We start from the raw sequence: 16,850 nt of genomic DNA, 5'->3' as shown, positions 1-16,850 counted from the left end.
TTCCATTCATCCCCCTCCCTGATGCGGACCAAATGATAAGCATTCCTTAAATCCAGTTTTGTGAAGATAGATGCTCCTTGCAACTTCTCGAAAGCTGAAGACATCAACGGCAAAGGATAAGTATTCTTTACCGTGATGTTGTTCAACCCCCGGTAATCGATACAAGGTCGCAACGATCCATCATTATTCCCCACAAAAAAGAACCCCGCCCCCGCTGGAGAAGAGGAAGGGCGGATGAATCCCGTTGCTAGAGAATCAGAAATGTATTTCTCCATGACCTCTCTCTCTGGGACAGAGAGTGAATATAACTTGCCCTTAGGCGGAGACGTACCTGGCAGTAAGTCTATAGCACAGTCATAGGGACGATGCGGAGGAAGAGAATCAGCCCGAGACTTACTGAACACCTCCTTCAGATCCCGATACTCTGTGGGCACGTTTGATAAATCCACTGTCTCCTCCTGTAACACATGAACAGGAACAGACGGCCAGGCAGACACAAGACAAGACTTATGACAAAAACTGCTCCATGATGCCACCGATTTGATTTGCCAGTCTATTTTTGGTTTATGACGGGTGAGCCATGGGTGACCAAGAACGATGGGTGCTAGTGGAGTGTCCAGAATGTAAAAGGAAATAGTCTCAGAATGATTGCCGGATGTGATGAGTGTTATGTCTTCGGTGATCAGTGAAATCGTGGGGAGTCTTTGTCCATTGAGGGCGTGAACGTCGATCTGGTGTGAAAGGGGTTTGAGGGGAATTTGAAATCTTAGTGCAAATGAATGGTCCGTGAAATTACCCTCCGCCCCTGAGTCCAGCAGTGCCCGACAATCGTGGAGGTGAGTTGACCATCGGAGCCTTACCGGGAGGAAGGTAGATGTCGATGAGGTCTTCTCGGCAGAGATCCCACCCGACAGTAGCCTCATATTTACTGCCGGGCTGGGCCTTTTAACGGACAATTGAAAGCGAAATGTCCCGCTCCACCACAGTATAGACAAAGGCCCAGGGATCTCCGCCTCTCCTTCTCCTCCCGGGAAAGCCGGGCTCGAGCCACCTGCATGGGCCCGTGATCGTGGATGGGGCTGACCGCGCCCTCGCCTCCTGGACGCTGCCCCTCGATCCCTCCAGGAAAACGATCAGGATGAAAACATTTGCTGACTCGAGACAGCCGTGCATCCACTCTCAGAGCCAGCACGATGAGATCGTTAAGTCCGGTGGGCAGGTCCAGGGCGTAGATCTCCTTCTGGACGCGGTCAGCTAGCCCATGCAGGAACATGTCCCACTGCGCCTCCTCATTCCATTGGCTCTCGGCTGCCAGGGTTCGGATTTCAATAGAAAAGTCAGATACGGACCTCTCTCCTTGGCGAAGTTCCGCCAGTACCCTGGCAGCCTCTCTTCCTGACGCGGCCCGGTCAAAGACTCGCCGCATCTCTTCGGAGAGCCTCTGGAACGATAGCCCCATATTCTATTCTTCCCCATAGTGCCGCTTTCCCAGTCAGAAGCGTCAGCACGAATGCCACCTTGGTCTGTTCTTCGTGAAACGTCCTGGGTTCCAGGGATAGAACATAGAACATATGCATAGAACATCTGGTTAAAAATGATCGACAGAAGTTTGCTTCACCTGAGTAAGGCTCGGGGACCGGAAGACGAGGCTCTCACTGGGATGGGTCCGCTGGAGGTGATGGGGAGGTGAATTCACCGCTGGAGGTGAATCAGCGGCGGGGGTGGCGCGGTGGGAACACGAAGATGTTGAAGCTTGGACACCTGTGCCACTAACGCCTGGACAGCGCGAGCAGTATCGTAGAGATTATTTTCTTGAGTGTCCATTCGTTGAATACTGTTACTCACAAAATCATCCAGTGAGCTCGAGGAGTTTCCTGCTGCTTCCATGCTTTGGTCAGATCGTTCTGTCATGAGTGATCAAACGGAAGCAATTGCAGTTAACTCTATTATTTAAATGATGATATGGATAGGCAGTCCAAAGTCCAGGCAAACAGGTTAGTAGCACAGGGACTCCGATGGTCAGATGACAGTGCAGCGTGCAGTGGTAGTGGTGGTGAAAATCCAACGACAAACAGTAATCCAACATCCAACGAACAAGAACCGGAACAAGAGAAGCACAAGACTGAACGAGACTGGGAACACACACACTGGGAACCACAAACAAAGATCTAACAAAGGAGATGAGAAGTTGATGAGAATATATACACTTGAATGATAGACTGCAGCTGGTGATGGGTGATTGCTGACGAGCACGCCCCTCTAGTCAGCACACACACATACAATAACAGAACCACGAGACAAGGAGCAGACATAGGATTTACCAACCGTGACAAATACTGGATAGTGAGTTATCAATAAACAACAGCAAAACCCTGTTCATGGTCTGTTATCATCTGTTTTGATGTCATGAAATCAGACATGTTTATGTTTCTGGATGTGTTCTGTATTTTTCAGTCTTGGGATTTGGAAGGTGGTCACACGGTACGCCCACACCCCTCAGAAGGAATTTACTGCTGACTTTGAGGTCAAAGAATATGGTAAGATGTGTGTAAGAAACCTGTGTAAAAATGTGATAACTAAAATAATGTATTTATTTATTTGTATTTTCTCTGGTTTGGTTTATAGTGCTTCCAACATTTGAAGTGAAATTAAAACCCAGTAAGTCATTCTTCTATGTGAGAGACGAGAGCCTGACAGTCGACATTGAAGCCAAGTAAGACAACATATGTTCTGCTTCATTGTATTGAAAGTAAATCTATGATGTGAGAACACACTGATTTAAGATATGTTAGTATGTTAACTGAAATAATGTACAATGAGCAACTAAAACTTGGTCCTGCTATTCCAGTATGTTCAAATCAACTAACCCAGACAGCAACATAGTGTCGGCCCAGATCTAGTACACGTGGATTCACCACAGTCCAGATGTGGGCCGACACTATAGTACTGTCTGGGTTAGTTGATTTGAACATACTGGAATTGCAGGACCATGCCTACTGTCTGGGAAGACATTTATCTTAGTCTCCAAAGGGCGTATTTTTATTACTATTCGTATTAGTATTGTGTCAGTCACTTCCCGGTAGATCTACAGCATAAAATATGTGTTAACATTTCAGATAATTATTGCATTAGGTATTACAGTATGAACTAACAAACAAATCTTTTTGCAGCATTTATTAATCTTGCTTCATGTTAATTTATGAAATATAGTAGTTTATTATCCAGAATACATAACCTGTGTTTACTTTTTAAAATACATCAGGTAGCCTAAAATGTGGAACCATTTAATTTTTTATTCAACACAGATATACAGTATTGTTTAATATGACTGAAATGCATTGTGTTGAAGCTGGATGTGGATCAAGCACAGTTGTTGTCACCATTCAGTTTTTACAGCAGAAATTATATATGCTTTTATAGGTACCTGTTTGGACAGAAGGTGGAAGGAAATGCGTTTGTGATGTTTGGTGTGATGGACGGTGAGAAGAAAACAAGTATTCCTGCCTCTCTGCAAAAAGTTCAGGTGAGAGAAATTAAACAGTTTACAAGCTGAGATCAATCTCATTTCTCTTCAACTATAGGACGACTTAAATTTTTTAATAAATGTTTTGTCTTGTCTTGTTGACTGATGTTATTGTCTTTCTCATATATAAATAGATTAGTGAAGGAGAAGGTGAAGCAGAACTGACCAGTAAGATGATCACTAAGACCTTTCCAGACATTCACCAGCTGGTTGGACGATCAATCTATGTTTCAGTCAGTCTTTTAACAGAAAGTGGTAAGACTCAACAGATACGTGCACATCTGTATGTTTACATGCCTGTGTATAATTGCAAATGAGAGGCTAATCGTGTGTGTGTTTCAGGCAGTGAAATGGTGGAGGCAGAAAGGAGAGGCATTCAGATAGTGACGTCACCGTACACCATCCACTTCAAAAAAACACCACAATTCTTCAAACCTGGAATGCCCTTCGATATCTCGGTATAAAACATTTACTTTACAAACCTGGAGGGTTGTAGGAACAGAGGAACAATTTTAACGAAATATTAATAGACATGATGAAGGCTGATGTTTTCTGGTCTTGGTTTTATAAAAGGTCTATGTAACAAATCCTGACCAGACTCCTGCTGAAAAAGTGGAAGTGGAGGTCCATCCTGGAGGGGTCAGAGGTCAAACAACAGCCAATGGTATTGCAAAGGTTACAGTCAACACTCCAGGAGGATCTGCCAAGCTAGAGATCATTGTAAGGCATTGAATAAATATAGAACAAGCTGTTTTTTTACAGGTATTTTTAGTTGCTGTGAATCAGCAGGAATTTATTTTTTTATTTATTTCAGGCAAAGACCAAAGATCCACAATTAAAAGATGAACAGCAGGCAGTGAAGACGATGACGGCTCTTGCTTACGTTCCCAAAGGAGACTCCAAGAACTATCTACACATCGGCATTGATTCTGCAGAGCTTCAGATTGGTGATCAAATGAAAGTCAATCTGAACACTGGACAAAGTCCGGGAGCCAAAGATCAAGATTACACATACATGGTAAAGATTATAGTTATTTGTTATTCATCCAATGTACCAGTACCACCAATGCATCAATTACATCAATATTTTATTTCTATCACAGCTTGTGTTTTAAACTGTACAAATACCTTAAGACTTTTCTACTTGTCTGTCTCATTTCCAGATCTTGAGTAAAGGTCAGATTGTTCAAGCAAGCAGGTTTAAGAGGAGAGGACAAGCTCTAGTGACTCTGTCTCTACCTGTAACCAAAGACATGGTGCCGTCCTTCCGCTTTGTGGCTTATTACCATGTGGGCTCGTCTGAGGTGGTGTCTGATTCAGTCTGGGTCGACGTGAAGGACACGTGCATGGGAACGGTGGGTCAACCATCACAAGAAATGATTGACGTGCTAATCAACTAGATCTGATTCAGTGTCTCTCGTTTAAACAGCTCAAGCTTCAGGTGAAGAACAAGATGAATACCTATGGTACAGGAGACATGGTCACGCTGCAGATAACTGGAGATCCTGGAGCCAGAGTTGGGCTGGTGGTGGTTGATAAGGCTGTGCATGTCCTGAACAAGAACAGACTCACTCAGACTCAGGTGAAGGACCATCTTCAGATGTCGTGGCACAATCAGCTCTGATTTAAACCGCATGTAACTGGTGTCTTTTTCGCACCTCTAGATCTGGGACGTCATAGAGAAGCATGACACCGGCTGTACGGCAGGAGGTGGAAGGGACAGAATGGGGGTTTTCAGTGATGCAGGTCTGATGTTTGAGTCACACACTGCAGGAGGAACCGACACCAGAATAAGTAATTTTTTTTTTTTACTGAACAGAGATTCCCAAGGGTTGCATCCTTTGTTCAGGTCTTGAATGTTGTACTATAAATTTCACTTGAGTTGTCTGGTTCCTTGTGTCTTGGTTACCTGTTTTTTGGAAGATCTATATATAATTAGGTTTAATGAATAGCTCTCGCTGCTCTTGGGTTCTTTTACATAATTTTGTACAATATGCTAATTTATTCAAATTAATTGTCCTCTAGTGCCTGGATGTCCTGTCCCTGCAAAGAGAAAACGAAGAGCTGAGAGTCTCCTGCAGATCACTACTACACTGGGTGAGGAACTGGAATTTACTCAGATTTTACTCTTGCCATTCAAATCAGAATTTTTTTGGTTTTACTGTGTTAAAGTTCAAGAGCCCTTAGGGAATTCTGTCTCTTCCTCCAGTAGTTCTCACCATGTTCTCCTACTCCTGTCATTGTTCATGATCTTCTCAGCTGGTCAATACTCTGGTGAACTGAAGCAGTGCTGCTTTGATGGGATGAGGGATAATAAACTCGGCTACACTTGTGAACGAAGAGCCACCTACATCCTAGATGGGCCAGAGTGCACAAAGGCCTTCCTGCAATGCTGCGAAGAGATGGAAACCCGCAAAAACATGAAAACAGAAGAGGAGGAGATGATTCTGGCTCGCAGTAAGTAGTAATTGATTAAGGTTGTTGCAATTCATTAAGTTTCTAGATGGCTCTACCATCTCGTGCAGTACTCTGTCTAAAAATGTAAAGGCTTTACAGTGTTTTCATGATGTTCCCACAACTGTAAGTGACACTCTCACAACTGTCATATCCATTTTTCCACATTTAGTCAAGTCAATAGGGAATTATACAATAAAGATTGTTTCAAAGCAGCTTGCATGAATCCGGTGGCAGTGATTGATACTGATATTTTGAATCTTGGGTACTTTGGAAAGTAGTAATTGTGCATAATAATGAAAGTGGATAGTCATCAGAGAGAATAATGATGCAATTTATTTGATTATCATTATCTGATGTGTTATTGTTTTTTTGTTTTTGTTACAACAGGTGATGATGATGATGACTATTATACAGATTCTGATGAGATCGTGTCACGTACTCAGTTCCCTGAGAGTTGGCTTTGGGAAGAGATTGATCTATGTGAGAATTGGTGAGTAGGAGACTTTTAGTCAAAAGCTGTAAATTAAGGCTCAATCCCAATTCACCCCTTGCCCCTACCCCTTGTTTTTCGAGTGTACCCCTTGGCCCTTAAAAAAGAGTTACTAGGGCCAAGGGGTTGAAATATTCCCCTACGAAATGGAACAACCCTTTATGAACCCGATACGTCATCAGTCGTCAATGATGGCTCTGACGTTACAGAGTTTTTACAGGATTTCTCCATGACAACGACTGACAATCACCGCAGCTGCTTTTAACTTTGAGGAAACATGATGTTTACAACATTCCTTCCTCGAAATGTATGTCTTTTCTGTTTCGGAAAGGTCATTTATTATACAATTTCTTAATTTAAATTACTATATTATTATTATAAGAGTAAATAAATTGAATGGTGGTGTCATCTGGTGCTAAATTTAAATGTTTAACCGTTTGCGAAGCCATCTCGCCGGTGATTCGCGATGTATTCTGCAAACTTTCTCGTAGCCCTCCGTTCGGAGTGTGCCTCTGAAAAATCTCAGTTTCGAGGGCTATGTAGCCCTACTCCTCTATCTCAACAAGAATCGGGACACCCTACCCCTAGACGTGGGCCAAGGGGTGAATCTGGATTGAGCCTAAGTCTCACTCACAAAACAAAGAACATACATTGTTTCTTAATTATCTTTGATATTATGCATTTTATGCACTGATCCCCACTAGAATGTTTATTTTTAGATGCAAGAAACCTGATTATAGGTCAACAACATGAAATGACATCCACTAGTGTCGTTCATGAATTTTGATAGGAAACCAGTAATGGGAATGTCTGATAGCAAAGCAGCTATAATGCAGGTTTAAGACCAGTGAGAAGTATTACAGCTGGAGACAGTTTTAAAATAATTGAAATACAAATTGTGTGACAACAGTATTTAATTTGCTTACATTTCAAAATTACCTGAATCTTGTCCTGGAAAGACATAATGCTTTTAGGCTGCCTGGCTTATGAAGCTTTTTAGCCTGATAGGCTACAGGTTTAAATGGTTAACAACCATTAGAAGAGTTCTTGAAAATGTCTAATTTTTAAATGTAATTTTCTCATATCCCAGTCCAGCACCAGTCAAAGATAAAATGATCTACCTGAAAGACTCTATTACTACCTGGCAGATCTTGGCTGTCAGTCTGTCGCCAACACTTGGTAAGGTGAAGCTGCAAACACAGGATACATGGTCTGAAAAACATCATTATCAAACAGGAGCTACTGCTTTAAACTCTTCTGTGTGTCTGTGTTCCTCCTCAAAGGCATCTGTGTGGCAGAACCTGAGGAGATTATTGTTTTTAAGAGCTTATTCATTGACCTCAAGATCCCTTATTCAGCTGTGCGCGGTGAACAACTGGAAATCAAGGCCATTATTCACAACTATACACCAAGGAAGCAGAAGGTAGATTTGATTTGAAAAAAAAAAAATACATTTAGATTTATGGTATAAAACCATGTTCATCGTAATAACCATTTTCTGCTTAAGTCAAATAAGACAGGATACATGGATTCTGAGAGTCATTTCGGATTTTAAGCTCTATGTGACTCAAACTGAAAAAAAGTGTAGGATATTGAGCATTGCTAAATGCTGTGTATATCACATTTTTCCTATTTGATTTACTTTAGAGGAAGTTTCTATCCTCTAAATATACTGAAATGATTTGTCTCTGGTTTTCACCAGGTGCGTGTGGAGTTTATGGAGGCAGAACATGTTTGCAGCTTTGCCAGTAAGAAAGGCAAACACAGAACAGTAGTAAACGTTGACAAAGACTCCAGCATAGCAGTTTCATATGTGATTATTCCCATGACGCTGGGAAATCACATGATTGAGGTGAAAGCTGCAGCATATGATTCTGTCCACACTGATGGAGTAAGAAAGACACTGAAGGTGGTGGTACGTCTGATGGAAATTCTATTTAATTTGATTTGTTCATTTGTTACACAGTACTCAATAGATGTTTGTCATATTTTAAACAGATTATCCAGAGCACCACGTGTAGTTAACTCTCGTTTTTCTTTAAGTCTGAGGGTGTGCTGATTCCATTACACAGACCAAAGGTGGAGCTCAATCCTGTTAAGGATGGTAAGATTTACTGTGAACTATGGAAACTTTATACTTCATCATAAAATCATTGAATTGATGTCAGTTTACTTCTATCCAGTCAAGACAAAAACATCTACGAATATCATTATAGTTCCTGCCAATCAAGATACAGGGCCTGATACAATCAACTGCTCTTCTTGCTCAATACTCACCAAAACAATAAAAAAAAATTTGACTACTCTGATAACTCATTGTTCTTCTTGCGTCTTCCTGTTTTTCTCTGTTTCTCATCCCAAATGGAACAGGGGAGAAACCTATAGTTATTAGAGCTGAAATACCAGCTGACCGGGTTCCAGACACTCCTGCTAACACCTACATCTCAATTGCTGGTAAGGAAAAATATGTTTTCATGAATGTTTAATGATTATTTCTTAAACGTTTTATGCATGTTTTGTTTAAAGACAGATGATGCCTTTATCTACAATCAAGTGGTTACATCTGTTTAATTCTCAGGGATGGTTTGTAATAATTGTAATCAAGCTTTTGTCACTCGGTCACTACATGTGCCTCATCCAATTGAGTTTGCATGTTCCATATTCATAAATGCGTCTCCGTAAAACGAACAGTAATTTGACCTTCACTTCACTAGAATTCACTGTGGTGAACTTTTTATAGAGAAATTGCCGGATTACACTTTTAAATCTAACTATTGGGTTTCAACTAACTCAAATAATCTTATGTATCTAATGATACAAATGTAGAAATAATATATAAAACAGGTTCAAATGTTGACTTATATCTTACCAAGATGCGATTTACACTGTTTTTGACCCCATTTTTCATTAGCTGAATTCAAGGATCTAAGACTTTTTCTATGTACACAAAAGGCCTATTCCTCTCATATATTGTTCACAAATCTGTCTAAATCTGTGTTAGTGAGCACTTCTCCTTTGCAGAGATAATCCATCCACCTCACAGGTGTGGCATATCAAGATGCTGATTAGACAGCATGATTATTGCACAGGTGTGCCTTAGGCTGGCCACGATAAAAGGCCACTCTAAAATGTACCGTTTAATCACAAAGCACAATGCCACAGATGTCGAAAGTTTTGAGGGAGCGTGCAATTGGCATGCTGACTGCAGGAATGTCCACCAGAGCGGTTGCCTGTGAATTGAATGTTCATTTCTCTACCATAAGCCATCTCCAAAGGCGTTCAGATAATTTGGCAGTACATCCAAGCGGCCTCACAACCGCAGACCAAGTGTAACCACACCAGCCCGGGACCTCCACATCCAGCATCTTCACCTTCAAGATCGTCTAAGACCAGCCACCCAGACAGCTGCTGCAACAATCGGTTTACATAACCAAATATTTTCTACACAAACTGTCAGACACCGTCTTAGGGAAGCTCATCTGCATGCTCGTCATCCTCATCGGGGTCTCGACCTGACTGAAGAATGAGGCGGGAACTGACGAACATTCAACAAACTTTAATATAAAAAATAAAACAAATACAAAATGAAAGTAAAAGACAGCAGCCCCTCTCGGACGACTGGTGTCACATATAACAAAACAAACACAACACCAGTCCAGGCCTGGCCTCTCTCCATCTCCACTGTCGTCGCTCCTCCTTTTATGCTTCCGCTCCACTGTGAGAGATACAAGACCAGAGCATCGTGCAGGTGGCGCTCATCAGTAATCACGCCACACTCACATTCAATGTTCACATGGCACTTTGGAGAGGTGTTCTCTTCACGGATGAATCCCGGTTTTCACTGTACAGGGCAGATGGCAGACAGCGTGTATGGCGTCATGTGGGTGAACGGTTTGCCGATTTCAACGTTGTGGATCGAGTGGCCCATGGTGGCGGTGGGGTTATGGTACACAGGTGCATTTTATTGATGGTATTTTGAATGCACAGAGATACCGTGACGAGATCCTGAGGCCCATTGTCGTTCCATTCATCCATGACCATTACCTCATGTTGCAGCATGATAATGCATGGCCCCATGTTGCAAAGATCTGTACACAATTCCTGGAAGCTGAAAACATCCCAGGTCTTGCATGGCCAGCATACTCACCGGACATATCACCAATTGAGCATGTTTGGGATGCTCCGGATCAGCATATACGACAGCGTTTTCCAGGTCCTGCCAATATCCAGCAACTTCACACATCCCTTGAAGAGGAGTGGACCAACATTCCACAGGCCACAATCAACAACCTGATCAACTCAAGCCGAAGGAGATGTGTTGCACTGCTTGATGCAAATGGTGGTCACACCAGATACTGACTGGTTTTTGTCAGCCGAAACAAAACTTTCGAATCTCGGCAAAGGGGAAGTGCTCACTAACACATATTTAGACAGTTTTGTGAACAATATTTGAGAGAAATAGGCTTTTTTGGTTAATAGTAAAAGTCTTAAATCTTTGAGTTCAGCTCATGAAAAATGGGGGCAAAAACAAAAGTGTTGCGTTTATAATTTTGTTCAGTACATAGAGTTGCAACCAGAGCCGATCCTGACCTCCCTAAGAAAAATCCTGTTAAGGGACCCTCCTACCTGACCCATGTAACCATTTGCCATTGCCACACAATCACATCTGACACCCCAGTGCTCCCACTACAATCCTCCTTCCTTTAAAGTCCCTGTAAAGACAATAAAAAAATCTAAACACAATTATTAATGTTAGAAATGTGTTGCTAAAACATATTACAAAGACTGTGAACTGTAAAGAACTGAATTGTGGAGTTAAGGCCTCATTATGCTTCTGCGTCAACTCCACGGCGTAGCTACGCCGTCACTCCTACTTCGTCGTTGCCGTTTTATGGTTCTGCGTCAGGTTGAGTTGCATCGCGGTGCATCTGACAAATCACAGCCCTTGTGGTCTGCGTCGCCTCGACGCGTAGTTAAAATTTTTTGGAGGTGCACGTCGAGCTACGGCGGAGGGGTTCGTGGCGACGCAGAGGGGTCTGCGGGGGTACGCCGTCGATTCGACGCAGAAGCATAAAACAGGCTTTAGACCGTTAAACAGTTTCTCACCATTGCTATTTTGGGCAGGTCTAAAACGGGGCTCGATGATGCACTGGAGCCACTGAGGCTGGCCGCTCCACTAACAATATAAATAAAGCACATTCGTATCAGTTTGGCGCTCAATCGCGAGTTACTGTCAGTACTATTATAGTTACTACAGCGTACAGTTTGCTAGTTATATCTTCGTCACGGAAATGCATACTACCTGGATGCGATCATGTACAAAACAGATCGTGTCCTTATTTAAATTTCCTAAAAACGATCACATCAAGAAGAGGTGGATTAATTTTGTGAAGAGCCACCTTAATGGAGAGCTGAGGATCACCGCCAAAACCCGCCTCTGTAGTGATCATTTTACACGGGATAGTTTTATAAACTTTCGTCGGAGACAACTGGGATTCACTGATAATCCGCTGTTACTGGTGAATGGGGCCGAACCAGCTATCTCCCGCCTCGGCCTTCATCCTCCTGTTGCGCCGACAGCTGGTGCCATCATTGGCAGTGCGTGCCCACCAATGAGTGTATGTTTGTGTGCTTCTGTTATAACGCTAATTAACCTAATAAGCTGCTAGGAGCATCCATTCCGGCTGTAGCGGGTGACAGTTGAGTGTGGCAACGGCAGCTTTACCACGAGTGGATGTGGTTTCAGCGCAGCCAGCGGACACGCCCCCAGTGTTTGAGAGCAGAGACTACTGCTCATTTTTTCAAGATTTTAATAGCTTATTTTATGTACTTGCCGGCTTTTTTATCATTCGAATTTGGCTGGATGGCTAATAACAAATTTTTCTGTGATATAACAAACTCAGAACACATACTTAATTTTGACTTTGCAGGGACTTTAACTAGTACTAATGAAAATGTAATTCCTGATATCAGAAATAGACATTGTTACTAGAAAAAGTACATTCTTAATATCAAGAATTCACATTTTAAATAGTACGGATTTAAATATTAACATGCCACTGTTTTAAATGATACAAGCAATACTTGATGGTTATTATCTACTGAGAGATGTGCATCCATATTGACCAGTAATTCCAGCCAATCAACATTTTAAATGCCATATAGCCTATAAATCAATAGTCAATGTCAATACATTGCTTTCCATCCTGATTTATTGCAGAGTTGTAACTAAACTGACTTGAAGACAAGATAATCTTTGTCTTGTTTTAAAAGTATGTGCGCCTATAATGTCCGCTTAATTTTCTCAATAATGTTGTAAACATTGATTGACGCGCTTTGACATGAGGAGGAGGTGGGGCCTTGAGTAATTTGCGGAGCCCTACGCAACTTGCGTAGTGTGTGTATAGGGCTGATCGACTATATAACATCCAGTTAGATGTTGTGGGAAGAAGGAGGTGGACTTCGACGGCTCCTCCGCTCCCTCACGGCCGGCAGCTAGTTCGTCTGTCCCCCCGGCAACTGACTCCACCGCACCACCTCGAGTGTCCATGGCGACGGACTCTGCTCAGCCATGCTCAATGGCACTGCGGATTCTCCACAGTGGCGAGGGCTCTTTGACAGTGTATTTCTCCTTCTTCCCTGGTTTCGGCACCAGTGTAACGCAGTTAGATGTTGTGGGAAGAGGGAGGCGGGAACCGGTGAACGTTCAAGACACATTTTAATATTAAAATAGAAATCGAAAGTAAACGACAGCAGCCCCTCGGGGACGACTGCTGTCACATACAATAAAACATAAACAAAACACAACATAAAACCTCGACACTAGTCGTTCCTCTCTCGATCTTCACTGTCGTCACTACTCCTTTATGCTTCCGCTCCTCCGTAAGAGATACGAGACCGGTGCGTCACCACAATAGTTTATGCTCTTTATTAGGCCATGTACATAAATGGACCAAGGTGAACATATTAAGACAGGTTATGAACCCTGTTTTGTTTTTAGGCAGTTGAATATAAAAAGTGCAGTACAAACATTACTGTCGCTAATCAACTGCAGCAGTTAGAGTTGCTAGGTGACAAGAACAGTCCTCTGTGTGCTAGACAGCTAGAAACTGATTCCATTTGGAGATTATAAAATCGTGCGAAAGTGTTGGGTCTAGCCCAGTCAGCAGCTCTACATATGTCTGCTAGTAAAGCACCATTTGCCAAAGCCAAAGTGGCAGCAATACGTTGATTGGAGTGAGCTCTCACTCCTAACGGGCACAGTACATGTTGGGCCTGATACGCCCAGAGAATGGCGTCCACAATCCAGTGGGACATTCTCTGTTTAGAGACAGCTTTCCTCTTCTGCCTGTGAAGCTGACAAAGAGCTGTTCAGATTGTCTAAAACCAGGTAGATATGCAAGGCGCACAGTCCAGGTAGATACGCAAGGCGCACACTAGAGACAAGGGTGGGTTTCTCCCATCAGAAGTGCTTGGTCCCTGAAGGGAGTAGTGGGAACTTTGGGTACATATCCAGGTCGGGGTCTCAGGATAACGCGTAAATAAGCCGGCCTAAATTCCAGGCACAATTCAATAACTGACAGGGCTTGTAGGTCTCCCACCCTCTTGAGAGATGTGAGCGCAGTCTGGAGGGCCATCTTCATGGAAAGGGCACTAAGAAAACATTGATTGCAAAGGCTCAAACGGATCTTTTAAGGGCCTGTAAGACTAGAGAAAGATCCCAAGAAGGGATGAAGCGAGGTCTTGTTCAACCTCTTTGTGTGCCTCTCAGGAACCTTAAGGCCCGTTCACACCAAGCACGATAACTATAAAGATAACGATAAAGATAACTATGTATGCGTCCACACCAACGACCGATAACGGAGCTTTTTATTCTAAGCACGCGCGCGCCCGCGCTGCGGTTTCAAAGTAGCAAAAATGGATGACCTGCTGCTGCTTTACTTTACAAAAAAATATCAAAAGAAAAACAGGCGCTTTTGGGTACACGATATCCTTAAAAGACGAGAGGAGTTGGGAGAATCCGAATTTTATTATAATTGTTGTTTACAACATGTCATTGAATATGTTTTTTCTGTTCTTATTGCCTTTACATGTCTTTGCCAGCAGATGTCCTCAGCCAGCATGCTATGTTCCGAGCGCATCTAAACAGTGAATCTAGCAAGTCTAGTGTAATCGATCTAATCTAACAGTGAATTTAGCTGACGAAGTCAATGATGGGATAAAAACATCGACTAGTCAACACCTTTATGTATACAATGCTTTTTCACTGCAACTTCAGCAATGTTGTCAAAACTAGCGCTGGATAGCCTACCTGAGGTAATTTTGTTACACTATGCTAAACTGCATAATATCTCATCGTTAATACTTCTCACCATTTATTCCCAGGATACGACCGATTGCTTTCCATATATACATCTTTTTTAACGTATCCTTGAAAAGGGGGTTTGACTTGTCAAACAGTGGGGGATTTTTTTGTACCTCGACGATTAACTTCTCTGCAGTGTCATCTTCCATTTTAAATGCGCGAGACCTTTAAATTAGAATGGATTCTGATTGGCTGTCAGTGTTTTATCGTTCGACAGCTGGGAAAAAATCGTTCTGAAAGTGATCCCAACGATATCGTTCCTTATATCTTTATCGTTATAGTTGTGGTGTGAACTCTGTTATTCTTTAATATGGAGAACGATTTTTAGAATGAAATCTTTATCGTTATCTTTATAGTTATCGTGCTTGGTGTGAAAGGGCCTTTAGGGCGGAAGTTGTGGCCTAATGGTTAGAGAGTTGGACTTGTACCAAAAGGTATTCCAAAACCTGCAGGAAATATAGGTGGGGTGAGTGAATAAACATTGCTCTCTTCCACTCTCATTACCTACAACAGAGGTATCCTTGACCAAGTCGCCTAACCAATTGCTTCCCGGGCGCCGAGGAAAAAATGTCTGCCCTCTGCTCAGGGTGTGTGGGTAAACCGCAGAGCACAAATTCCGAGTATGGGACACCATACTTGGCTACACATCACTTGTAGCCAAGTTTACTTTCATACAACTTTAAGGAAGTCATTTCTGACTTGCAACACTTATATTCTGACTTATCATTTCTGACTTATAACACAAAACAGAACATTGTCTAAAAGCTGTGCCCAAAACCCAGAACTAAGTTTTTATAAGCTGTCGACCCCAACAAAAAGAGCGTTTAAGGACACAAAAGTGGATACAGGTAATTGAGACAGAGCACAACGTGTCATATTACTCTGAGAACCATACCCACTGGAGGGGTACGTAATCCGCGACAGGATAGCTTAGCTATATAAAACTGACATTTGGATATTTGACTTCCCAGTGTCAAAATGTTTAGTGCACACGTAGGCATAGCCTACTGAGTGTCAGGATCCCACAATTTACCAATTCTTCCAGGGGCGAGGGAAGTGGAGGTGCTGGGGGTGTGGCACAGGATCGTAAATTCAACGCAGATTTTGGTGAAGTTACATTTATTCATTATTAGAATGTAGTAATTTATTTGTAATAAACACTTTGAGTGGGCTATTCAAAAAAGTGTTATGTATATGTTAAATTATATTTTTTAAAACATATGCACAGAATATTGTGTGCGTAGAAAGAATTAGTCCACAGCCACTCTAATCCTGAGCGCAAGTCCACTGTCAGCGTTGTGTAAGGTAGGCACTAGGCAGGTTTTTAGGGTTCATTTCTATTTCCTGTCACTGTGCAGGCTCTTGTATTGTAATAATACCCCTCCCCCACAGCACCCCTTACCTAAAACATCTTCCCACCGCCCTGCATTCTTCCTGCTGATGCTTCACATCTTAATACTCCACTTTTGTCTCCTTAAAGGCTGGCTTATACGGTTTGGTAGGTTATAAAAACTTTCTGGGTTCTGTAGCTTGTTTGCTGTAGCCTACACCCTGTCACACAGTAGCTTTTAGGCATTGTTCTGTCTTTTCTTAGAAACAAGAAATGACAAGGAGGCAGCTTCCTGCAATGCAAAGTCAATGGAGAGGGTTGGATTGTTTCACCCCCCAGTATGGGCGTGGCCTAAATGCGTTCTGTCTCTATACCGGTACGTCTGGGGGTGTGGCCTGGCATGCAAATACCACACACCCAATTCCATTGGCCTTTTCTGATACTCTCAGAGGTGATTGTGGCTCCCAAGGATGACCCACTTAATGTCGGTCCGACACCACGTCGAACATTACCAAAAGAAAGGGAACATGGAAAAGATAGACACATTTTATTGTGTAATTGTTTCATTGTTTCGCATCTGGTTAGGACACATTGTGAGTTTTCTGATATCTGTTCTCTCTTCAGGACGAACACTGACTATCCCACGGTCTAGATCGAACCACAGCGTGGGCTTGGCCACTACTGA

General features: G+C 42.5%; 1 protein-coding gene across 1 annotated transcript in view; it reads left to right on the top strand.

The window, feature by feature from the left end:
* Positions 1-16,850, top strand: part of LOC143710401 (complement C3-like) — a 34,278-nt gene that overhangs the window by 5,689 nt on the left and 11,739 nt on the right. The window contains exons 6-23 of the mRNA XM_077201349.1: positions 2,455-2,537; positions 2,626-2,713; positions 3,421-3,523; positions 3,658-3,778; positions 3,866-3,981; positions 4,097-4,243; positions 4,338-4,541; positions 4,687-4,878; positions 4,953-5,105; positions 5,188-5,317; positions 5,549-5,620; positions 5,783-5,980; positions 6,368-6,470; positions 7,561-7,649; positions 7,754-7,893; positions 8,173-8,385; positions 8,514-8,574; positions 8,841-8,924. Coding sequence (XP_077057464.1) covers positions 2,455-2,537; positions 2,626-2,713; positions 3,421-3,523; positions 3,658-3,778; positions 3,866-3,981; positions 4,097-4,243; positions 4,338-4,541; positions 4,687-4,878; positions 4,953-5,105; positions 5,188-5,317; positions 5,549-5,620; positions 5,783-5,980; positions 6,368-6,470; positions 7,561-7,649; positions 7,754-7,893; positions 8,173-8,385; positions 8,514-8,574; positions 8,841-8,924 — 2,297 coding nt within the window. The remainder of the gene's footprint in view (positions 1-2,454; positions 2,538-2,625; positions 2,714-3,420; positions 3,524-3,657; positions 3,779-3,865; positions 3,982-4,096; positions 4,244-4,337; positions 4,542-4,686; positions 4,879-4,952; positions 5,106-5,187; positions 5,318-5,548; positions 5,621-5,782; positions 5,981-6,367; positions 6,471-7,560; positions 7,650-7,753; positions 7,894-8,172; positions 8,386-8,513; positions 8,575-8,840; positions 8,925-16,850) is intronic.

This window comes from Siphateles boraxobius, unplaced genomic scaffold (genome assembly GCF_051911475.1).
Source record: "Siphateles boraxobius isolate OS27281-9 unplaced genomic scaffold, OSU_SipBor_1 47, whole genome shotgun sequence".
Classification (NCBI taxonomy): Eukaryota; Metazoa; Chordata; class Actinopteri; order Cypriniformes; family Leuciscidae; genus Siphateles; species Siphateles boraxobius.
Note: the sequence above shows the minus strand (reverse complement) of the source record. Positions and strands in the feature narration are given on the sequence as shown.